Here is a 25,181-nt window from a genome sequence, read left to right as displayed (position 1 = left end):
CTCATTTGTAGAGATGGGCAATGGGCACAGCTAGTAAAGTGTTCCAATAAGGTCAGAGAGGGCACAAAAAAATTGTCCACTATTTAAGCTGTCCAAAACTCTCTGTTCTTTGGACAAAGGGCTATACATTGGCACAGAAAGATTTCAAATGCCAGCAGCACTAAAGAGTAGCTGATCAGGGTCAGGGAAGTTGAAGTTTATGGCTCAAGAGGCTTCCCCTCAAATTTTTAAGCCTTTCAATGATAAGTGTGATCTGTAACCTATAAAGTGGAGGGTTGCTATTTGTATCCATGCCAAAGTAAAGTGAGAAGAGCTCAACAATGTCCTGGCAGTGAGGAAAAAAAGCATTTGCCAAGAAGAAAACTGTACTGTGTTTTGTGGCTTAACTGTTTTGAAAAAGGAAAATAATTAAGATGCTATGCCCAAGCACAATACACCAACATGCCTGAAAATAAAATAATCGAAGGAGAAGCAATGACGGACCTTGGAAACATAATTACAATTTAGATATGAGTTTATCAAGTCAGAAGAACACAGGAAACAGACATGTCATTTCTTTGACACGTCCCGAGAACTCTTTTCTGGTTCCTCTGAATAGGAGTCAAGGCTCTGCAAACACCTGTGACCCCCTGTACAAACATCTACTGTAGCTGCTGCTGGATTCAGTAGTGAATGAACAGCGGGGGGAAAAATGTGTGCTTCAAGGGTTGAGGAAGATATAAGTCAAGTAAAAGTGTTTTAACAAGTTTTTATATATTTACACCAAGAACTTGGCATGTTCTCTCATTTACATTGGGATAAAACCAGTCTGACTTTATTATCCTACAGGAATTATCCATGATTTATGCTGGCATGGAAAAAGAAGAGAATTGAGACCAGTGTCTTGCCCTACCTCAGTAGCTAATTCACATCTGCCTCACATTTATCCAGGCAAAGCTGAGGACTAATCCTTTCCAAAGTGTGCTGATGGATACTGCAGAATGTCACAAAAAAAGCGTGTCCCTGGCATTGTGTGGGCTTTATTTTTGCATTAGGAAAATGCCCCTTTATATACACATATTCCATTGAGGCAGGGGTTATTCCCAAACTAAAGGGCAAATGGCTTTGATAAAGAATGTGCACTGCTCCTATCAGGAGCAGCACCCAAGGCTTTTGTTCTGTGTGTTGATACATCATAAGACAAAATTCTGTGCCTTTCATTTTAGAAGACTTTATAAAGGTTAAACAGCCACCTACCAAGTACTAAGTTCTCATGAACAAAAATCATGTCTTTAAGGAAAGACTTGCTCAAATTACCCAGAATTCCTGAACAAGCTGAACAAGAGTTGCTCTTCCAGCAGATTATCAGAAACAGAATTAAAAACTCCCAACAGCAGCAGCAACAACCACCTGTAGAAAGTGTATTCTCTCCGAGAATTAGAAGTGTTGAGAAGGCCACAGCAGAAATGTTGACTCGGTTCCCTCTGCCTCGCCCATGTAACACTTAAACCAGACATCTGCAATGCACTTTGGTCTGTCTGGTTGCAAAACCAACATCAAAAAGAATAACTGATTATTAAATTCTCTGCTTGCACATTGGTCACAGTGCTCCCGTGCCAAGTTGTGCAATTTATAAATAGACTAAGATTTGGGGAAGGGGGGAGAAAAAGAGAAGGAAAAAAACCCTTCAGTTTTGACTGTGCAAAAACAAGTGTGGGTACCTGGAATGTGAATAAAGCGTGTGGTGCGTGACACACACTGGAAAGAACTCCAGAGACGTTCAGGAAAAAAAATAAAAAAGTGAGGAAAAGGAGCTGTGGACACTGAGTCACCTAACTGGGAAATCTGCACAGAACTCTTCAGTTTTTAAATTTCCATACCTCACTCTAGGCCAGCTGTCTCTTCATGTTTCCATTTTATTCCACATACTACTAATTTCAAGTCACACATACTACTAATGCCTTCAAAATAAACTTGTTTGCACAGTTTGGGGTGAAATTCTGGTGTTTCTGCTGTTAGGGGGAAGGACAAGCAGTTTAGTTTCATGTCAGAACATCTTTACTGCCAATACTAGTTTAAAACTTTCTTTCCCTGTCCAGGTGCACATTCCCTCTCTGACCCACAGCAACAGTTCCCAGGAACAGAGTTTATTCTTTCAGGGATTTTGCAACCAGAAGAAAACCTAATTATGCTGCAGGTAGAACTGTGACTACCCTTAGAAAGCGAGAAGCAACTTCTAGAACATGGTAAGTTCAGAACACAGATATTTCCTTTGGTTCTGAGATAATAGTTCCCACCATTGGAAGTTTCCCTCTAAAAACTGCAGACTTCTGTCAGAAAGACTGTTGGAGTAGAGGGAAAGCCCCAGTCACTACAAGGCGATCAGGAACATTGCTGAACACCCCAAGATTTCACTCGGGGTAGAGATGCCTATGTACAAACTTTTCTGGGTTTGCCATTCTTTCTTCAGTTGAAAATTTTCTCAGGGCAAGACTCAAGTATTTATTACAACCATCTGGGACACCTGGGTGGAATTACTGCTCAGCAGCAGCACTGAGGCTGCTGTGCATCCAGAGATCTTGGAGATTTCCACCATGGTTGTGCCTGACAGCACATATTCCATCCAGGCAGTCTCAAGAAGGAACATATCAGTGCTAAATTCAGATATACAGAGAGTGCACCAAATGAAGCAACATGGAAGCTAAGAAAAGATCTTGGCAGAAGACAATCCCCCTTAAAACAACGTGCCAAGAGACTGAAAAACCTTTTTTATTAAAATTTTAAGAGGGGGGGAAAAATAACTAGAGAACCTCAGATAAATGGCAATGCATCTGAGTTTGAGGTAGGAAAGAAAATGCCCTTCAGAAAGACCACCTGGTTCTCCATACAGAAAACAAAGAAAGGAGACTTTGTCCAGAGTAAAAGCACCTTTTTTCCTTGTACCCTAGGCATAAAAATCAAGAATGTCCAGTAGAGAGTGATTAAAAGTGTGTTTTTGAATAGCGTTTAGAACATGACCCTTTTGCTCTGAAAATAGAATGAAGAAATGTGCCACCGGAGCCATTTAATCAAGCCCTTTTCATTAAAGTTCTTGTCTGAAACATTACCTAACAAATATTTGCTGTGTCTCCCAATGGCACTTAAGTTTGGAGTCAAACTTACTTAAATTACAGACATATTTATCTTTCAAGGCACTGTGGAATTTTAATTGTGATTCCTTATAGGAGAAAAAAAAAAATCCACTGTCAAAATGTTGCAACTCCATGGAGAACAGAAATTGCAAATTTTACTTAGAGGAAGAACTGTTTTTCCCTAGTCTTTTTGGCTCTTAAGAAAAGTTACTCTTCAGCAGAGTAACAGGGAGAAGTTGATGTGGGTGGAGGAAGGGAACATTCAAGTTCTCAAATTCTAGTGGATTCAAAAACCCAAGGGAAATATAATAATTATAGCAATATATAAATGAATAATAATAATAGATAATAACAATTAATAATAGTCAGAATTTGTGTATTAAATGCAATTTAAAATAGCAAAAGGCCAAACCTTATCCTGAAAAGAAATAAAACTAGGACAAGCCACTCTCTGAGTCTCACAGATTCACGAACCTTATGCTTCCATTCCAAGAAATTGTCAGAATACAGCTGAAAGTGCATAGCTTGTGGTGACGGATTATAAACTGAAAAAAAGCCTTTGTTTACTGACTGTAGGAGAAAGAACAATAGAAGCATAATAAGCAGACATGTAATGTGACTGAGACAGAAATTAAAGCTGACAACTGCCAAATGGATAAGCAAACACGATGCTGGGTAGTCAGAAGCACTGTAATTGCATTCTCCTCTCTGTTCTGGGACAATACAGAACTTCAGAACAAGTTTGAAAGGATTGAGTGCCGGATTAAATTATTCTGCTGATGTTTCCTGTCATGTATTTAGCGTAAAAAAGTTCTAAATGTCCCTGAGCCTGCAGAAGCCACAGCACACCTTGCTCAGGGAAGGCATTTTCAGCAGGATTAACACAGTGTTTTGCCTGTCACGTTCAAAAATTCATGCATAACACAACCCCTGGGCACTCTGCCTCTCCTCACCTTTCTTTAAGTTATTCTCTCTTTATTTATCATTTTAAAAAAATGTCAGTAACCTTCCCAACCTGGAAAATTTAAAATCCATGGCTACCTGAGACTAATTCAAAGCTAATGGAAGTTAATTAGCACTTACCTGTTATTAGGAAGATTCATTTATTAAACAACTCAGGGCACCAAGTGACACTCCATGTAAGAAGCAATTCATTCAGTTATAGAGATAACATTTCCTCTATAATAAACAAATAAAAATAAGTAGTAACCTCTTTAATACGAATCAGCCTTTCTTTTGGACTTTCTTTTAGGAATGGAAGTTACTTAGTCTTTTCTTCCTATTTTTTTAGTACCTATTACAACTTGCTTTTCTGCCTTTTTGTACTTGAACAAATGTGAGGTCATTGACATCTCATCACTTCCCTAATCTTCAGTTTCCACAAGATAATTTGTATGATTTTATTCATCTCATTTAACAAGAGTTTGAACCTCAAATACTGGCATCTTTTCCTAAACATCTTTCATTTACAATAACTAATATTTCATGAGAGCTTTCTTGCTTTTCAAGTTAAAATAGCTAGCCCTTACTGCAGAGCCTGAATTCATTTCATGTATTTATTTTAGTAAGTAGGTTCTTGTTAACACTTGCACAGTGTTACTGCTGTCAGACACCATCTGATGGCTAATAAACAGATGTATCATTTCCAATTAAAAACAAGTATAAAAAATTATATTATTAGTATTATTATTAGTCACCTCGGTGGAAGGTGATTGGGTCAGGGAATACTGAAGTAAACTGGACACCTATAAGTCCACAGGCCCTGATGGGATGCACCCAGAAGGGCTGAGGGAGCTGGCAGACATCATTGCAAGGCAGCTCTCGATAATCTTTGATTGATGATGGCAACTGGGAGAAGTGCCCAAAAGCTGGAAGAAAACAAAAGTCACCCACATTTTCAAGAAGGGCAAGAAGAAGGACCTGTGGAACTACAGGCTAATCTACCTCACTCTCATTTGTGTCCAATCCCCTCTTGTCACAGGACAGCTGAGAAGAGACTGGCTCCATCCTTTTCTTACCCACTGCTCAATATGGCGTAAAAACCTAAAATTTTTCTGCTCTCTGTACTGACTGTGGAAGTTCACAGATTTGCTATCCTGAAACCCTTCCTTAAGCTTGTGTTTTCTGGGCATAATTTTTACGTGGTGCCCAGTTCTTTATCTCTTCCCTTGTGATCGTGGTTTTGTCCAAAGTTAGAGACAAGTTACTGGATCAGACAAAGCCATGGCCTGTCCTAATATAACTTATGGACAGAGAGGATCCTCATACAAACTATCTTAGTATGGGGGAATACGTTTATACCAGAAATGGGTTGGTCTTGACCCCTGGTCAACACTCAGGAGCCAGAAAAGAACTTTCAGCCCAGTAAGTCACATCCAGAACCTTCTACAGAGATTAAGACATTAAGAGCAATTCTACTAGAAAGATAAGCAGACCTGCAGCCACCCAAATGCAGCAGCTGTTTTCTACTCCCTGCAGTTCCCAGCCACACACACCTCTATGTGCCTACAAATATTCATATGCAGGCAAATATTTAAATGTGCACGACTTCTGTTTCCAAATGTGGCCTCTCACCTCTATCTCTTTTTTCCTCCAGTTTGAAAGAACAAACTTCGGTCTCCTATTCAAAATACATTGATGTCACCTCCAAAGACACCTTTTGGATGGGACCTGTCGGTCATGTCCATTCAAAAATATAAGTTTCTGGCTGTGAAATTTAGGCATCATTCAGGCACTATAGAACTTAGCCTGAGACAGCTCTTAACACAAAGAAAACTGAACTGTAGCTGCCTACAAAATTCCACAATCCAAGGGGGAGACTGCAGGAAGTTGTGCAGCAACCTCAGTCTTGAGAGACTTGACTTTGCAGAAGTCCTGAGGTAGATATACACATCTTCTGCTGGATCAAGCTTTTGAAAATCCCAATGCAGGAGGGAGTAATCTGGGTGGTAATGAGGATCCTAGTGCTCAGACAGTGATCTCAAGCCTGGGAATTATGTTTATCAGAAAGAAGGGATCTGTTTTTCTTCACCACTACAATCCCAGCCTACTGGTTTAAAATTCCATCTCTCATACAAGCAACAATAAATAAGACCATGCCTTTGCCAAAAGAGACAGAGAGAAGCACTTCCTACAGGACTGGCACAGTCTGTGAAATGCAGAGCTCTAAGTAAATCATCTCACTCCAGTCACAGGCTTGCATCCAGCAGAATAATTCAACACAAACTCCTTGGTGATTTATGCACCACGAGCAAAACCCCTGTGCTTTGCAATAAACAATGGCTGGAGAACTTGGGTAAGGCCTCCGATGAGAAGTTCCAGTGAAGAGAGGGAAAACTCCCTACAACACAGCTGAAAAGTGCTGCCCTAGCATCAAACTCCTAAAATGCAGCCCATTTTCATGGATGCACGGCATGACAATAAAGGCCATTCATAAAGAAACTGGTTGTGGGGGGGTAATGAGATCGTGGAAAGGGAAAAGAGATATAATGATGGGGGAAATACTCATTTTTCACCAGCTCAGACTCTGCTCCAGAGTCCCACCTACTTCTGGCCCCTTCCGGGAAGCTCTCTGCTGTAAAACCTGGCAGGAAGGACACCAAGGATGAGTGGATGCTGGCACAGCCCTTTCCCCTGCACCTAGAGCTTTGATGACAATGAACTGCAAGCTGAACATATCGCATGTTGGGAAGGAATCTTCACTGTGCAGATTCTTGGAACTATAAAAAGATGTTGGCTTCTAAGTGCAGTAGGGTTACAGCAGAAGATACGCTTAGATTATTGCCTCAGGCATGTGTTTGGCAGAGCTTTGGAAAGGAGCTGGATGGACAAGTGTCAAAGATACTGGTAGAGCTCATGGGCATTTTTCTACTTAGTGCTGTGTTTGCTCAATTACTGCACTTTCCCATGCTTAAAGCTGTTTTCTCTTTTTCCCTAACACAGAATTCCTTGTAGACAGCCGCAGCATCTCCGTTAGTGTTGAAGATTTGCACGCTAAACACAGTCAGGGAAGAATTGCAGGCACACAGTGCATCAGAGAGAGTTGTTCACTACATGTGAGATAACCAGATGCTATAGGGGTGTTTCTGCCAAAGTGATTCTGTTCCACAAAAAAAAAAAAAAAAAAGGGATGTTTGATGAGATTAATTCACAATAATAACATAGAAGGCACAGGGAAGCCAAGGAATTAAAGCATACAATAAAATCTCCACTTTGAGGATCAATAACCCCGAAGTTAGCATAAGCAGTGACCAAACAATATTTCCTCTGGGACTGGGAATCACAGATTTTATTTTCAAGTCCTGAGAATTCTAGACAGTATGTGGAGCAAAAAGGAGATGAAGATGTGACTACAGATCATGGTGGTATATGAAGAAATCATTTATTCAGGCATTAGGCAGGATAGAAGGGCTCAGTTGGGGCAGGCTGTACCACAAATTGATCTTAACCACATTTTTGCAAAGGAAGAGACACCTATCTCTAAAGACAATAAAAACAATATCTTAGCAGAACTCCCCTGTTGTTATTTTATCTCTCTTTTAAAACTACCCTAAGTAGCGTAAGCAGATACATCCAGGTTTGGGGGGTTTTTTGGTGACGATTGATGAAAGAAGCAAAAGGTCAAAAGCAAAACCAGTACTGACAATTTGGGTGCCTGATTGCTTACATTGAGCACAGCCTTACACAGGACCCAAGACACTCAGAGAGAAGGCAACAGTTTCCAGAGCTGAGAGTGTCAAACTTTGGATCACAGGTCTGTCACTGCTTTAAAAACTGCCAGGAGAAGCAAGTTCCTGGCTTTAGAAACATAGCATTCATGGCAGGAACAGGGTGGGACTGGTGATGCTCAGTCAAAAGCAGGTTCAACATGGGTACACCACAATGAAAGGCCAGAATTCATTACACACCAAGGTGAAACAATTTTCCATACCAAAGGAAAACATAGTACAAGATAGGAAGGAGGGAATATATTAGCTAGACAGTTTGACTAACAGAAACTCCTGAGTTTTGATTTATGTTCTATACACTATAAATAATGTTTTAGTTTACACACTTTCCTACCTGCTCCTGCAAAAAGAGTTATTGTATACATAGTCTCAATCTTTACATGTCTTTCCAGTTTCAGGCTTTACAGCAAGAGATATTTGGAGCTTTGAAAGTAATCACACTATAGATAATGTAGCCTGTTAGCTGCTAAAAAATTGGGTGAAGTTCTAGAAATGGGAATTAGAAACTAAAATATGAAAAACCATTAGAAAGTGAGCAAGGGCCTTATAGAAGCAGTGATAATAAAATAAGCTCTACCACAATTAGAAATGAGCCAACTCTGCTTGATTTTCCTGGGGTGAAGTAATCTTGTATTAATAGATCAAGGGATAAAAAGGTGACCTCTCTGCAAGGATGGTCTGCTCCTGGAATTTCAGTTTGGTTTTCTAGCTTTTCCATGGCTTTCCAGCTGCAGTTGCTTCAAGATGCCCATTAAGAGGAAGATGTGCCAGTTTTCCATGAGTTAAGGCTTTCCCTTCTCAGAAGATAAACCTCTCCTTTGGGATATCATAACCTTAGATTACTCCATCTGTCATTTAGAGCTCCTAAGTGATAAATGTTGCATTATAATGAGAAATAAAATCTGTCATAAATTTCTACTGCACTTCTTACACTTCTGTGTATTTTCTTGACTTGCTATAAGTCATCAGAGGTGTACTGCTAAAAGACAAAAATGATGACTGCAAACAAGATCAAGAAATATTTAGTCCAAAGAGGGGGAAAAATTTCTTGAAAGTAGTGCAGCGTTGGAAGAGGTGAACCTGCGTGATCTCCATCCCAGGAGATTTCAAAATGCGTGAGCAATTTGATCCGGCTTTCAAGCCAGTTCTGCTTTGAGCAGAGAGGAGGTCTAAGGACAACCTATTAATTCTAAAATCCTGTTGTTAAAATTTTGAGATTCAATAGCATGTAAAAATACAAAACTTGATTTCTTTATGCAAGGTGATAAAACTCTTAGGGAGCATCCTCCCTGTCTCTGGATCAACAGTAGCATCACTGCAGAACTTGCTAAAACCTGAGTTTGAATTCATCTTCACCTGAGAAAAGAAAATCATCAAAAATAGAAGAAAATTACTAAGTCACAGATGTTTTAATAGCACTTTTAATATTACAGTGAAAAGATTGAGGGGAACTACTGTTGATAAGTGTATTCCTATAAAAAAGTCACACAAGAGAAACTCCTCTCTAGTGAAAATCAATACTTAAATTAGGATGACAGAAAAGGTGTGTTACAACAGACAGACCTCCAGAGCTCTGACCATTCTAAAACTGCAGCTTTCATTTTCTACTTTTAAATATATCCCTCAGGCCTTCATGAGATCCAGACTGAGGTCCAGTACTTTACATTCATCATTTTCAGTACTTTAGCCTAAGATATCTGTTGGCAAATAATTCACGATTTTTCTCTCAAATAACTGTTTATAATCCTCTTCATGTGAGTTAAAAAGAAATAAACAAAAAAAAATCATATTTGGACATTCATATGCTTTTGAAAATAAAGCACTGCATTAGGCAGACTGGGCTTCAAACGATGCATTTTTATATCTGGATGTGCACTGTTGTAACATCTTATAAATCAAACTTCAATTCACACTTGCACAATCTGCACTATGTTTTTCCTTAAAGTCTTTGATTGAAATTGTTCTGCTGTTGAGTAGAAACATGTAACACGCTCTGTGTTCTTATTTGGTGAAACCTTCCTTACCCTCAGCTGTATTTCTTTCACCAAAAAAATTTGCTTTTTCTTATAGCTTAAAGCAGTCCACAAAGCCAGAGAAGGATATTTTTACAGACTAAGAGACAGGAGTGAATGGAATTGTTGGTGAATATTATAATGGTCCTTTATTTCCTTTTGTTATTAGGAACTTTAAAATTTTCCAAGACTGACTACGCAGTTAAATTCCTGGAGGATTAGAGACATTAGAAGAGAATCCCCAGTCTGTACCAAAAGTGAGCATAACAAATAAGTGGTTCCTGTCCTAGTGCACAATCAACTGGGAACTGGCAACAACTGTGTGGTCAGAAGGAAGGTGCTGAGGAACCAGGAATAACCTATAATAATTCTACAGCGCCACATCTAATCTTCCAGCACAGACACTTGAGTTAAAGAATGACTTTCAGTTTGCATTCCTACTTAATAAGAGTGAAACAGTAATAGATAAATACATGTTGCAAGCTGTATTTAAAAATTAGCAGCGTACTTCAACCAAGTTAATGTATTTGAAAACAGCAGGCAGGACAGGCTTTGAGTAAAAATAAAGATAAATGCTGCTTCATCTGTCCATCAAAGACTGAATTTAAACTTAAACTACACCAGACAAAAAAAATAATAAAAGCTGAGTGTAATCTAAGCAATCTACGAACGGAGGGTCACAGTAAATTCCCAAAAAGCTCAAAGTGTGATGTCTGAAAAGGGAATAAGTATCCACATTAAGGCTGAGCTCAGATACCCTCCATGGAACAAAAGTGAAGAAACCCACTTCACTGGCAGAAAGAGAGGGGTGGCCATTCTCCAGGTACATCTACACTAAAGCTCGAACATTACCCAGGAAATTAAAACCACATTTATTTTAGTGGTAACAGTCAAATTTGCAGTCAAGCAAATATGGAAGATAAAAGCAAGAAAAGTCATTTCTGAGAACAGACAATCAATTGCACATGTCTGGTCTTCTTTTGGTTTCTCACAGAAGTTTAAACCACAGGATTTCTATGAAATCATATCAGCACAGTGAAACATTATAATGAAGACAGCAAAATACAAATGAAGATGGAGTGTAAGCAGATGTACCTCTATTTTTAACTCTGCTGAGCTGTCAAGTCGCTAAAACTTGAGAATTCCTCTAGCCAGTCACAGCTTAGTTTAACACTTGTAATATTTACTAACAACACAGCAGGTGTTGTAATCTCATTCTGAGTTTACCTGTTCCATACAGAACCTTGGCCAAGAGTAACTGCCATACAAAAGGTACATAAATTTTGCACAAAGCCTTTGAAGCAAAAAAAAAGAGAGAATTTCAAAGCCTTGCAGAACCTTAGTAGGGTTTGGTGGTCTCACTTCCACTTGCCAGTTTGCAACATCTTTCTCCCAACAAGGAGCAATTTCTCTCACATTAAAAGTTAGTGCTTAACTCTTTGAAAAACAATGTGCAGTATTTCAGCTCAAAATATAACAAAACATTTTACAAAGCCTATTTGCTAGCCATATTCCCAACAGCAACTTCTGCAGACAATCATACAGGGGCAGATCATATAATAAAAAATGGTTGAAGTTTGATTAGTCAAAAGACAAATGGTAACAAATGTCATCTTTCTTATATATACAAATTATTTTAAAACAGATATTTATTGATGCTTTTTCTATTTCTTAATATCCTACTTCACTTCTTCCCAGATAGATATCTTATAAAAGAATATTTCTAGTCAGTAGTTCACTTAAATTTTTTTTGCTTTACTCAGTGTTTATTGTACAAACAAAATACAATGCAAAAAAAATTGTTTTGTTTTGGCTTTCTTTTAGTTACTGTGGGAAATCCTTAAAAATCATGACTGGTTTGTTTTGTCTTATTTTAAAGCCAACTTCTATGTTTGTAAAGAAAAAAATTATAAATATACAAAAAACCCCACTGGGAACACATATGGATGTGTTCAGATGAATAAAACTTGTAAAACCAGGAGTAAAAAATCAAACCAATCTCAAAACTGTCAAATACTTTCACACTGATTCATGATGTGAACACCGGCTTCTGATTATTCACCAGATTTTGTGTCCATACCCTCCAATAAAAATTCACCAATGTAAATGGCAATTCCTCTCCTTTGAACAAATCAATACCTAAAAAACCCCAAAAATCAAAGTATTACATTCTTCCAGGAATAAGCACTATACAAAAGAATAGGTAATGATTGTTGAGTGTATTTTTCTCATAGTAAATTATCATCAGAGCCACAAAAAAAGCAGTGAGGACATTATTTTCAATGTTCTGATCAATCCAAGATTTCATTTGCTGAAGTGGAAATGATTTAATTTGCATCACCTCAGAATGAGGTCCCTTGGTGTTTTACACAAGTCCACAATACCTTATGAGATCAATAGGCTGAAACTTGTAAAACACTCCATATCTTGCCCATTCTTGATACAGCAACTAAAGAAAGAAAAAAAAAACAAACAACAAACAAATTGAAAATTAACTTGAAAAAAGTTATCCCTTCTGTTTTCACAAATATCTAAGAGTTAAAAATATTTGCTGCACTTCTGGGGCTACTAAACACAGGAGAGCCCATAGTAAAGCCACTTCTGTCCCCCTGCTGGGGACATCACACAAGGCCACCTCTGCTGTTGGCCGTGCAGATTCACCCACAGCTTACAGACAGCTCAAAGGAAGGACTAGATTCTACAGAAACTTCTTGTAGCAGGAGGAATCCAGCTGAAACAGGAGCAGGGATAACAGGAAACCTTGCAGGACCTGGGGTAGATTGGCCACAACACACTCAACTGCAGCAGGCAAGGAATTTGGGATAGTTTTGCTTATTATTCTCTCTTTCATTCCCGTGATATATGTGACACAGCTTCATGGAAGAAGATTGTCCTGGCTGCCGTACTGTTATTTTTATATGAATACTTGTTCTTGCCTATTCAAAATCACCCCTTGCCATTATTCCCCAGCACTACCTACAAAATATTAGCCTAATCATACTAATAAATGCTTTCACTCCGATATGCAAAAGAAGAAAGTTAAAGCCATTACATTCTTTAAACTCCCAACAGGCTGCTTTGAACACAGCTACAGAATGGAATTTGAACAGCAAAAAGAATGTTCTGTCCAATAGCATTCCATTTAGGAACAGGTACTTTCTGTAAGTTTATAAGAATTTTTTATTCTGCTTCTAATATTAGGGAAGCTGCTCTAGTATATGGCAACAGAGGATTTCCCAGGTGTCTTACAAAGCCCTCATGGATTTTTTAGCGTCAAACATAGAGACAGTAATGAAGAGTTACAAGTTGCCAGTGGGCCAAAAGCTTAAAGACTAAAGCAGTGTTTACACTCGTGGAGAGTTATTATCATTCTGCTGCTCAATGCCTTTCTTAGAAAGGTTGGTTTTTTTGGTTTTTTTTAGAACAGAAATTACACTGAAACTGGGAAATTCCTTTACTCTGAGGAAAAACTGAAACCCTCTCAGTTTTAGATTTTCATTGCAGATTTTTAATTCTTATGATGGTACAAAAGTGTTGTGTCACTGTGCATTTTCTCCAAGGAAATACTGAAGTATAAAGATTAACCTTTTATGTTATAAACTGGTACATAAACCCTAATTACTTGTGCTGCCTTATTGGCATAAGTACCCTATAAGGACTCAGTTCATTTAGGGGGCTTTTACAAGAGAAAATTAAATTTGAAGATACAGATAAGTTAAAGTGGGCAAAAAAAAAAAAAAAGGGGGGGGGGGGCAGAGGAAAAAAAATCTCAAAAATGCCCTCCTTTCTTTTAAACCTGATCAAGGTTCTTCAGGAAATTAAACACTGAGACTATTAGAATCAGATAGAAAACAGATGATGTTATGCATAGGAATACTACAGAAGATTCAAGGCCTAGGCAGCAGGGACATATGTGAATAATCAATGAAGTATTTCTGGAAAGAAGCTTTTATGTTTTTAATACTTAACACTTCATAACTGAGCCTAATAGGCAGAATAAAAAGAGGGCAGCACAAAATACAGCTAGTAGGGGGAATATTTTTCCAGACACTGGTCCTTCTAGGCCCTCTTTCCCCCCATTCCACAGTACCCAATCATCCTCCATTGGCTGAATAATTGTTTATTTAGTTTGTTTCTGTAAAATTTTTGCTTTCCAAGTCAGTATTCTGTGGATCTGCCTCTCAGAGAAAACTCTGCAAGTCCAGAGCAAACAATGCCTTCATGAACAAAAAGTTCAAAGTAACAGACATGAATAAAAAAGCTTCTTTTATAGTTCGTTTTCCAACTTGGTTTTGCTTACCAAGGTTCATACACTAAATTAAATTGTATACAGCACATGAAGACATCTAGTGGCTGAAAAGTAACATTATTTACCAAAAACTACAAAGATTACATTTTCAAATTTTACCAATTCAGCATTGGAGAAATCAGATTTATTTGTATGATGTCCATTCGTATGAACCCAGTCTTCACAGAATAGAAATATTGGAGGTTTCCAAACATTCTGTTTTTCTTCATTCTTCCCTCTTCCCTTTACTCTCCCTACTATTTTCCCTCAGTATTTCCTATCCTATTGTTTGCATATCAAGGAAAATAACATTAGAGAACAATATGGAAAGGATCTTAATATATTATTTATTAGTAAACTATATATAGATCATTTAATAGTAATTAATTTTTTTCCCATTTCTAAAAGTAAGCATACATACTAAACACAGTTTGAATTCACACTTTCTTTGGGGATTGATCTATTTTTGAATGTCTTTTGATAGCTAGAAACTTTATTTACAAAATAATTGGAAGCAGATTTTTAGAAATTGCATGCCATTTTGTTGAATGTGCAATCAAATGAAAAGTACAACTATGTTTTATTTTAGTAACCACTGTTCTCTAGGAGCATTTGGTTAGGAAAATAAAATTATTATATGAGTTATTTCACAATTTTAGCTTCCTCACAGGTTGAAAATCTGGCCTATGTATGCAGAGGGAAATTGGAAACATTTCAAGGTGTAAATTTCAAATTAAATTAACATTAAATTAAGATATTTTTATAATGTCTTCAAGAGAAGGCATTATAAAAATATTGCAGAAACATTTTGATATGAAGAAATAGAGGAAAATATGTAATTCAAAAAAGGTATTAATTTATTAAAACATTTATTTGTTCATACAATGGCTAATGGTTAACAATGAGATTTAGAACATCATTTATTACATTAAATTTAATATGAAATAAATTCTCCAATGTAGTTTACCTTTCTTTCATTCATGTCATCATTTTGGCCTTCATATTCACCCTGGAGAAAGAAAATAATTTAATAACTGATGTAAAAGGAGAAAAAATTAAAGGAAATTTTGTTGCCTGTTCCTGCATTGTTGATTTTATTTTTAAGGCACAATTTGAAAGGTACTTATATAAGAGTTTTCATATTAGAATCACACTTAAAGTAGGTTTTCAAAGTCACAGACAGCAAATAATAACGTCTATGAATCGATGTCTCCTGAGTGACACCAGCAGAGAACTGGATTTTTAATAGTGCATACGTACATCATGAAGTGGGTAGGCTGCATCATAAACATTGTTTGCTATTAACGTGCCAATGCCTAAAAGAAAAAGAAAAATTCAGGTGGTAAATAGGCACAATTGAACAGAAAACTTTATTACAGATTTCATTGCATGACATTCCAGAACTGTATAACTGACAATATTCAGAATGAGAATGGAGCAACATAGGAGTTCCTGGCAGTGGAAAATGTTTTTCAGAGAAACTCATTTCCATAAAGTGCTTTTTCTTCAGTGAACAACATAGTGCAAAGACTCTTCTGACCACTTTCTGGCCCTGGCAAAGAGCCACATGACTGAGGAGAAAAGCATTCAGAATTCCTTCTTGAATCTTTACAATGGTCAGAACCATGGACCTCCACTGGCTAACAAATAAGAACAACTCCCACAAAAACTACCACAGAAGTTTGTGGTTATAAAATCATAGAATGGTTTGGGTTGGCAGGGACCCTAAAGAACAGCCAGTTCCTGCACCCCTGCCATGGACAGGGACACCTTCCACTATCCCAGGTTGCTCAGAGCCCGTCCAACCTGGCCTTGGGCACTTCCAGGGAGTTTAGTTTATCAAGGGAATTCCCAGCAGTGACTACAACACCTGTAGACAGACACAAGAAAGACACTGCCTCTCAAGACTTGCAACTCTTACAGAAATTCCATCTTCAGTCTCTGAAGGTGAAAACAATTGTTCCACAAAAAGCCAACCAAAGATGAGTAATTTCTAATGATTTGTTTTATTTATTTATTTATTCATTCATTCATTCTTTCATTCCAGGCCTCTCTGCTTTTGATGCCCAGAAGAAAAAAGTAACCAGCTATTATGTCTTTAGTGATGAAAAATATTCCATAGTCAAATTACACATTGTCCTGAAATATTTGGGTAAAACCTTCTCGTCAGAGATGCTAGACAGGCAGTACCAATAAATGTTTCTGTTGATACAAAGTACAACTACATGCATTCATAGAATCAAGAAATTTTTCTTGAATAGTGTCAAGCCTGCTCCTGAAAACATTCAATGTTTGGAAGTTTACAGTGGTTCACAGTTATACTAGAAGAAAATAAGGCTTCCTTGTATATTATCATAGGAGAGGAATCAGATTCAGCCTTACACAGATGCAAAAAAATCCATATGTGTTTGTTGCTATTTTCATAAAACAGGATAATAAAACCAAAGACTCCTATAAGCAATTCCAACATCACTGCCCTGCCTCTTCTGCAAAATATCAATGAATTCCAATTAAAAAAAAATTAAAAATTGTTTAAAAAATCTTTTAAACCTCTCCGTATGAGTGGTTTTAAGCTTAAGACCAGTGAGATGGGAAAGCCTTAGTGACACATGAAAAAGAGGTCTTTTGGGAGAGGTTCTCAGAAGACCAAAGGAATAAGTGAATTTAGGTCAAACATGATGCACAATCCTGTTTTGGCTGAGGATGAGAAAGATGGAAAGGATGGGAATGTTAAAATAGTTATTTCGTGTCAAATGAGCTCTTGAGCTGACCTGAGCTTGAAGTGCATCAGGCTCATGCTACAGTCACACTAGAGTTAAAAAATTCCGGAAAAAATTCCTGCTAGCCCTTAGATCTCTAATGATGGCTTTTATTCCATTATAAACCAGAACAAGCTATTAAAGAAAACCTTAAGAGGCAAATATCTCCAATGGCAAACTTCCCTATCTCTTCCGACTTTGTCCTTGAGTTTCTCTCCAGTTTTGTCCCCAGCAAACTCCAAAATCTCCAGGAAGGTTCCCAGCTATCCAGAAAATCAAGGCAGCATTTCTCTATATTACCGCATTGGAGACTTTTGAGCAGATCAAAACATAGAACATCACCAAGTAAACAGTTCAAAAAGCAGCACCTGCCAAATGATGTTTTAGAAATTGAGAATGCCTGATATTTTAAGAACCATATTTTCTTTTTGTTTTTTTAAGGAAACAGTAAGGCAGTCATAAATTTAAAAGTTTGGACTGGGAAAAGGCAAGTGGTTTTGGTTGAAAAAGAAAAAGCATTTTGTATGGCTTTCATTTTGTAACGCTTTCCATGCAACTTCGAAAACAATATCTATCTCCTGTTCAAGGAGTCTTAAATTAATCTATTTTCCTGTACCAAAAACTTGTGTTATTGGAGTTTCCATGTCCAAAATCACACCAGGACTGTGAAGAATTTTGCTGCAGCACATAATTTGCCAGGAATGTTACCCTTGAACATTGTGATCTGTCCATAGGTGGTGGAGCTTACAGAAAGATTTCCAGAAAATATGTCAGACAGGGAGCACCATCACTTCTTTTCCACTAGGGAGATATGTGAAATGATCTCACAATGGGTGAGAGAAAAGAGTGGAAAAAAGAGAATATGTACACCTGTATAAATTCTGAACCTCAAGAAAATTAAATAAATTCTGAACCTCAAGCTTCAAATATTTCAGCATTATCCCAAAAGTATCTTCAAAACAGTCATATTTAAGTCATATATTTCACTAGACAAGGAAACTAGGGAGGTAATTTTTAAAGCCAAAGCAATAAAAATGACCTGGAAAGGTGAATTATTCAATTGAAATGGCAGGAAAAGTATGGTCCTGCAAGAAATAATACAACATATTGCAACTGACATCTGAATTTTCTAAAGCAGATCATACAGTAATCAAATCCAATTTTATAATAATTCTTGAAATGTGAGTCAAGTGCCAGATGCTGCACCTGTAGAAATGAAAAGCCAGCTCCCATTAGCATCCAAACCATGGACTAGAAATTCTGATTTTATGCCTCAGAAAAAAAAAGTTAGTTCAGTCTCTAATTTTATTTTCCTTTGTGAAGATATGTCAGCATATTTTGTGTCCTGCTAGAAAAATCAGTATTCTGTGAGATATCTAAACAACTCCTTTCAAAAGAACACCTCTCATTCTCTTCCCTCCACCTTACCCATGCTGTTTCTGGCCTTTGTAGATGTGCGCTTCAAAATTTCCCTCACCTGCAAAAAAGAACAGTGGGACAACACAAAAATCCTCTTTTAGCATGAATATCATCATGGAATTAGCAAACAAAGTGCTAAAATAGTTGGTGTTCTTCTGCAGTGTTCATTTGCACAAATATTCAAATCATCTAGCAGAATTTATTAATGGATTAACTGACCTAACATTTGTGGGCTAAATCCTGCTGAATCACATCCTTATAGAAGTATTTGAAGTATAAAGACTATATGGAAGGACATCCGGTTAAAGATTAGGAGCAGGGCTGAAAAGAGCTTTGAAAATGAAGAGGAGTCTGTAGCTTCCCTGCAAAGCATTTCCCACTCCTGAACAACTGTGCAGTTCCAGAAAAGAATTCCTTACATACATAAATGTCAGGAATTAGTGTTCTGCAAGAACTCACAAATGCATAAATTAATGGAATTAGCAAAGTTGAAACTAAAACACTCCCTGTAAATCCCATTCTAAACCCCACTAGCAAATCTCACTCTGCACAAGACAAGGGTATGTTATTATTAACTTACTATTCTGCTGCGGGTTGCATTGTCAAAAAAGGTGTCTTTGTCTTTGATGTTATACCTAAAACATTGAGGAAAAAGAAAATCAGCTCTGTTTTAAGACACAGAAGCAACAAGTAAAACAACGTATACGATTCTAATTTAGAAGTCACTCAGAAACTGCTGCTAATCAGAAAAACAGATGTTTAAAGGAAATTAGATGACACAGTACAGCATAATAGAATGTGCTGTTTAAGACCCAGTCATTCAGAGCTCTACCAGGATTGCACTGAGGTGGGCATAAAAATGCAAAATGATTAGCTAATATAAAATGCCTTTTGGGCAAGAAGAACCTCTCTATTTACAGAAGATGATCTTTCAATATTTTTCTTATAACATCCCCTCAACACTATAACATGCTGAGGTTATGTTATTAGGTTTCAACCAGCCTGATGCAGATGTTCATTACTCTTTTCCTGGCCACTAAACAGTCAGCATTTCACTTGATTTCAAATAACCATTCCACTGGAATTATGCCTTCCCTTAAACCTCAAAATCATCATATGTGAAATTAGCTTCCCAGTTTATTCTCCTCCATCAATTTGACTCATATTCAAAATTAATTAAAATTGTCAGAGGGCAATAAATGAAATGGTGGGTCACTATATTTATTACTGAATTTTATTTATTGGACATAAATACAAGGAGACACTCAGGAAGGGAAAAAAAGAGTGTTTCATGTCAAACTGGGCCCAGAAATACTATTCTGAGTCAAAGGGCAGGTGTCAAGAATTCCTTATCTGCATATTATTAGCTGAGTTTTAATTGCTACAATAAATCTTTCAAGATGGAAAATACTGCCGTATTTCTGCTAGCTCTTGCTTTTTTCAAAACAGGCAGTAATATCCATAACCAAATAATCAGGAATTTGGTGGGAGGATTTCTACGTTTCAAGCTAAACTTATGGAAATTTTATTTGATGCACTACTTCCAGTGCCTCATCCTGCAGAAGTAAGTAGAAAACTGGCAGAAAGTCTCTCCAGCTTAGATTTCTGTTAATCCACTGAAAATCTGACAATTTTGGATGTTTCCTCAAGATTTCCAGATATGTTTGATGAATTTCTGAATTTAAACTAAAATGTGGGGAAAAGAAATTACAACACTAAAATGATACACTCCAGCTTTCTTCGTGGTCCATCACATTTTAAAGTACTCACAAATATATTTTCTCTCTGGAAAACGGGTAGGACAAGGTTTTCATCTTGGTATTTTCTTGTTGTGGCACCTGGGGTTGCAGAGGTTCAGTAAATTTGCACCATATTTCATTTAACGTTTTGAGTATTCCCTTTTCTTCTGTTATTTCATACATCTGAGGAAATAAAACTGTACATTAGCATGTCCCTTCCAAAATTACAGTAAAAATGAAGAAAGAAAAAAAAAATAATTTGCTGTGTGTGTTTAAACTTGTAATTAAAATGTGTCTTCTCTGAAGACATATTCCTATATAACTGTAAGCACCTGAATCCGTATGGGTTGCAGTTCCTAAAAGTTACTGTCCCTCACAAGCTGCTTCCAGAAAAAAAAAAAAAAAAAAAAAAAAAAAAAAAGTGCAGAATTGTTAATACAAGAAAAAAGAAAAAAAACAATTCTTCACCCAGAGCTCCAGGTACCTGCTCATCTCACTGTTAAATCACCTGTCCAGAAGGATGCTACAGGAAAGAAAAAAAAAAAGTTACATCTACTGCCTTCCTCTAATCCACTAGGCAGTGAATCTTATAGTAGAAGGATATATAATTAGTTAGCCAGAATTTTCCCTTTGTGAAACCTTATTGTCTGTGCCTGAGGAATGCTTTTTCCTTCAAATGCCTTTCAGTTGCAGATGGTGTGACTTTCTCCATAATTCTTCCAAGTCCTGAGGTCGGAATATTAGGGATTTCATTTCTTGGCTCTTCCCTCTTGTAAATTGTAATAACACCGGCTAGCTCCCAGTCAGTGAGTACCAAGTCCTTTGGAAGTGGATTGAAAGGGGTCCTGCTATTTCCTTCAGTACTCTGGGATCAATTCTCAGGGCCCCATGGACTTCTGAGCATCCAGTGGATACTGATGGACCCTTAAAAGTTCAGTGGCCAAAAATGGAAAGCCATAAACTGTTCCCACAGCTGTAGTCCTCTGCCTCAGGACCAGGCAGTCCAAGATTATTAATATTAAACACTGAGGCAAACAAAGCACTGAAGGCTTCCATTTTTCCATCATCCCTGTTTTTCAGGTGACCATTTCCAACAAGCATTGGTAAAACATTTTCCTCACACCTTCTCTTGTTATTGACATACTTTGAAAAGTCCTTTAGTTGTGTGGCACAACACTGGCCAGTTTCAACTCTAGATGAGTTTTGTCCTTTGGTGTTTTCCCCCTGAATATGTGAACCACAGCTTTGTAAACTTCCTGTGAGGCCTGGCCTTGTTGATGGAGATGGAAAATGTCTTTTTCTTCTCAAGCTCCACAAGGAATTCCCTGTTCAACCAAACACTCATGGAACACTCAAAAGCAGATTCCTGGGGACAAAAGCTGGGAGTCTGCTCTCTTGAAACCCATGGCAACAACTCTGCTGACCTTTTTTGTTCTCATTAGACTGAATATTTTAAACTCAACCATTTTGTGGTTGCCATAGCTAAGGCAGCCTCCTAGTATCACATATCCCACATGTCCTTCTCTATTCACAAGTATCCAGTCTGGGAGGGCATCTTTTCTAGCTGGCTCACTGAATTCTTGTGGCAAAGTATCATCTTCAACACCCTTCAGGAATTTCTCAGACTTGCTAGTCACAGCAGGGCAGTAATCCCAACTAATGTTTGGGAAGTGGACATTACCAGTAAGCACAAGAAATTTCTCCTGGTTGCCTATGGAATAATTCATCAGTCCAATACAATACTCAATGACATCTGCCTTGTTTTCCATCCTTCTAATCCTCACCCAGAAGCTGTTAACCTTACAATCCCTTAAATGCAGCCTTTCCCCTTCCATACAGGACAATTCTTCCTGCTCTCTGTCCCCGCGTATCTCTTCTGAACAGCCTTTACTTCCCTATCCCAGCACTCCAGTCACAGAATTCATTCCCCCAAGACTCACTAAAGCCAGAGACATCACAGCTTTGGCCACAGAGCAACCCTCCCAGTTGTTCCTATTTGATTCCCGTACTCATGTTTGAGCTTCGCACAGTCTCACTCACCAAAATAGCTCTATTATCATATCCAGAAGTTTATATATAGTTAAAAGGGTTTAGAGGGTACCTTTTCCCAGCATCTCTTGTATTCTGAAACATGATTTAAAATTTAATATTCGGGGAAAAAAGATATTTGTAACCAATTCATGTTTAGAGACAGATAAATACTTTCTCCTGAAAATGTCTTTTTTTAAAGGTTTAATAGGATCCTTGAATAAATAAAAATAGCATCACAGAAAATACCTAATGTGCCTTGGGACCAATATTTTGTCTCATTGATCAAAACCAGAACTTTCCTTTCAGTGGTTACTGTCAGAATATTTTATTTTATATTGCCAATTCCCCAAAATACAAGATTTCAGTTTTTTCAAAATGTATTTTTTTTTCTTTCAAAGGAAATTCCTTTTTCAACTGTTTTTAATTTCAAAAAACCACCCAAACCCTAGGACATGAATAGAGGTTCCCTGTCAATCTTGTTTCTGGTAGTGCTGCCATTTCTACAGCTAGGGATAACAGAGGATTTTTTTTTATATTTTTGGAGATAACAGAGGAATTTTTTTCTCCCACTCAGAGGAGAGAAGGGGATGCAGAGCTATTGTGAATGGGGAGAGTGCCATCAGAGATTATCAGCTGCTGGACAGACCTTAACCCAGGCCAAAATCATAGCAATATTCATTAATTAAAATAGTGTAAAATTTACTTTGGTGCATCTGCAAAAAAACTTGGAGGGGAAAATTCCCATGAGGGCAGAAGGAGGGAGAAATAAGCAGAAATAGACATAAAAAATGCATAAAAGGAATTAATTTTGGAAGGGATCAAAGAGAGGAGTTGAATATGTAGAAAGTTTCTAGGGGTACTGTAGCTGCCTAAAACCTACTCATTTTCAAAGATTGATTGGAAATATCCTTTTCTTTTTTTCCCCCGGCATGCAAGCACATTGAGAGTATGCAAGATTGATTTGGCCAGTCTTCCGATAATAACAGGTTGTAACAGCATGAAATGTGAACCACAAGCTTTTGGTGGGTGAAAACAAGATGGAAAACTGAAACAAACAAATAAAGATCAAACAACAAAGTGGGAGAAAACAAAATCAATTTTTCCTTTATTTCTAATGACAATGCAAAGAAATAAGTGTTTTTCAGGGCAGTTAATGAGTATCACTAACTAAAAGCACAAGGCAGTTCCCCTGACTGCAGTGGAGTTGTTAATCAATGGATTAAATAACTCCAGGAACACAGATTGGGGAATTTGCTACTCAGAATTTATGAGGTTTGCCAGTAACTTTGCTGAAAACAGACAGAAAAGAAGAGAGTGAGGCTGAAGTTTTAGTGACAACAGGCAAGTCTGAATTCACTAAGTCACTGATACCACCAAAACAGATTCTCTGGGGAGAGCCTCTCTCTCTTTGGAGAAGTCTTAAGACTTCATACTACCCCTACCTTCCATACTACCTTCCATACTACCCCTCACCTTTGAGGGAATTTTCTTGACAAAAATCCGGACAGCTCCTGCCTTCTCAGCTTTCAAAGCCCTCCCTAACACTCACCTCTGTCGTCACCCTCCTCAATGCAGTCCATCAGCCAGCTGCCTCTGTGGCCTTTAAAAACCCCTTTGGAAATCCCATCTTAAATACAGCTCTGAACAGTAAATCATCTCAAAGAGTTGAAAATGTGAAAAATAAGCCTGACAGTTCATTTTCTCTGATTTTTGAAACAAAGTAACTCCATGGGCTTCTATACATTTAATGATGATTCTGGTCCCTGCTCCTTCAATCATAAAACTTGTTGATAGAAAATGGGAGATATTTACCTTTTTAGTGGGCATTTTTATTTTAAGGAGTTCTGCTTCTCGACTGAGGACCTGCCAAGGCGCATGTATACGGACAAAACTCAGTCCTTGGCTCTTGTTCTGAAACATAAAAAAAAAGGGAAAACAATGTATTTAAATACACTTGAACACAACCTAGTGCTAATGTCTCAAGTTGTCAGCTCCAACTAAACCATTCAACAGTGGGCAACAATCACAAGGAATAGCCAACTTCTGCTACAGCTGGGCTACAAAGTGACATTTTCCTTAAAAACTCAATCTTTCATGCTCTAAAACCCATTAATCTACTGCCTGCAGTGTAATTGTGTGTGCACCAGGATGACAATGCTACAGGCCCAGATTTTGGAATGATGCGAATGAGAAACCCCCAAGACACAGCTTTTTTTGTATATTGATATTTTAGAAAGAATTTGATTTTTTTAGTGGACTTTTGTGTCTAGCTGAACCAACAAGATTTAAAAACAAAAAAACAAACAAACAAACAAAAAAACCTCTCTCCTGCTCTAGGAAGGTTTTGCTTTAGTTCTCATTTTCAGTTTTGCCCAACTATTTTCCAGACATTTCATCAGATTATTGGCTCCTTACAGGGAATAAGACCCGACCTTTGTTGCCCTAAATATCTGCAAACTTAAAGAAAACATAAAAATTTAACTTCTGAATAGAGATATGAGCCTCATGTTTTTGTCAACAATTGTTTATACTGGTCAGGAGCATAAAATGCCCAAAAGAGCATTGGCACAGCCAGTTTTTTGCAAGCTGTGCACAAGATGTCCTGGTAGCATATCTGAGCTGTAGAAAGGCACCCTGAGAGCAGAAAGCAGCACCCCTGAGAAAAACATGAAAATTAAATGAAGGAAGGTTTAGACAGCATTTTCCTCAAGGCACACAAATCAATTGCACCAGTAAATAATAGGGATAAATATGTACTGCAGGGAATGAATGTAGGGAAAAAAACTGGGAGGGAGATCAGAAAGGGAATATCAGAGAAATCAAGGCAATGACCAGCTCTCACACTTCCTACCACACTGCATCTCCTCTTAGAGGGAATTTCCTTGACAAGAATCCAAACAGCTCCTGCCTTCTCAGATTTCAAAGCCCTCCTGAAAACTCCTCCGCCATCATCCTCCTGAACACACCCTGGCAGACCATATCCTTTAGGGAAAGACATGGAAGTGGACACAAGAAGACCTTCAGGAGGAATTTTTTCACTAAAAGGGTGGTCATGCATTGGAGGGGGCTGCCCAGGGAGGTGGTGAATCCCCATCC

The 25,181-nt window shown here is 37.7% G+C and overlaps 1 protein-coding gene across 1 annotated transcript in view; it reads right to left on the bottom strand.

Moving 5' to 3' along the window:
- Nucleotides 1–25,181, bottom strand: part of ANO2 (anoctamin 2) — a 147,384-nt gene that overhangs the window by 91,926 nt on the left and 30,277 nt on the right. The window contains exons 4-10 of the mRNA XM_066184629.1: nucleotides 23,898–23,996; nucleotides 20,086–20,237; nucleotides 18,896–18,950; nucleotides 18,325–18,373; nucleotides 15,398–15,453; nucleotides 15,105–15,146; nucleotides 12,234–12,298 (exon numbers count right to left, since the gene is read on the bottom strand). Of these exons, the coding sequence (XP_066040726.1) occupies nucleotides 12,234–12,298; nucleotides 15,105–15,146; nucleotides 15,398–15,453; nucleotides 18,325–18,373; nucleotides 18,896–18,950; nucleotides 20,086–20,237; nucleotides 23,898–23,996 (518 nt within the window). The remainder of the gene's footprint in view (nucleotides 1–12,233; nucleotides 12,299–15,104; nucleotides 15,147–15,397; nucleotides 15,454–18,324; nucleotides 18,374–18,895; nucleotides 18,951–20,085; nucleotides 20,238–23,897; nucleotides 23,997–25,181) is intronic.

Source organism: Chamaea fasciata, unplaced genomic scaffold (genome assembly GCF_029207755.1).
Source record: "Chamaea fasciata isolate MVZ Bird 193981 ecotype frontalis unplaced genomic scaffold, bChaFas1.0.hap1 SCAF_5, whole genome shotgun sequence".
NCBI lineage: Eukaryota > Metazoa > Chordata > Aves > Passeriformes > Sylviidae > Chamaea > Chamaea fasciata.
The sequence above is the reverse complement of the archived record's forward strand: the minus strand, read 5'-3'. Positions and strand labels throughout refer to the sequence as shown.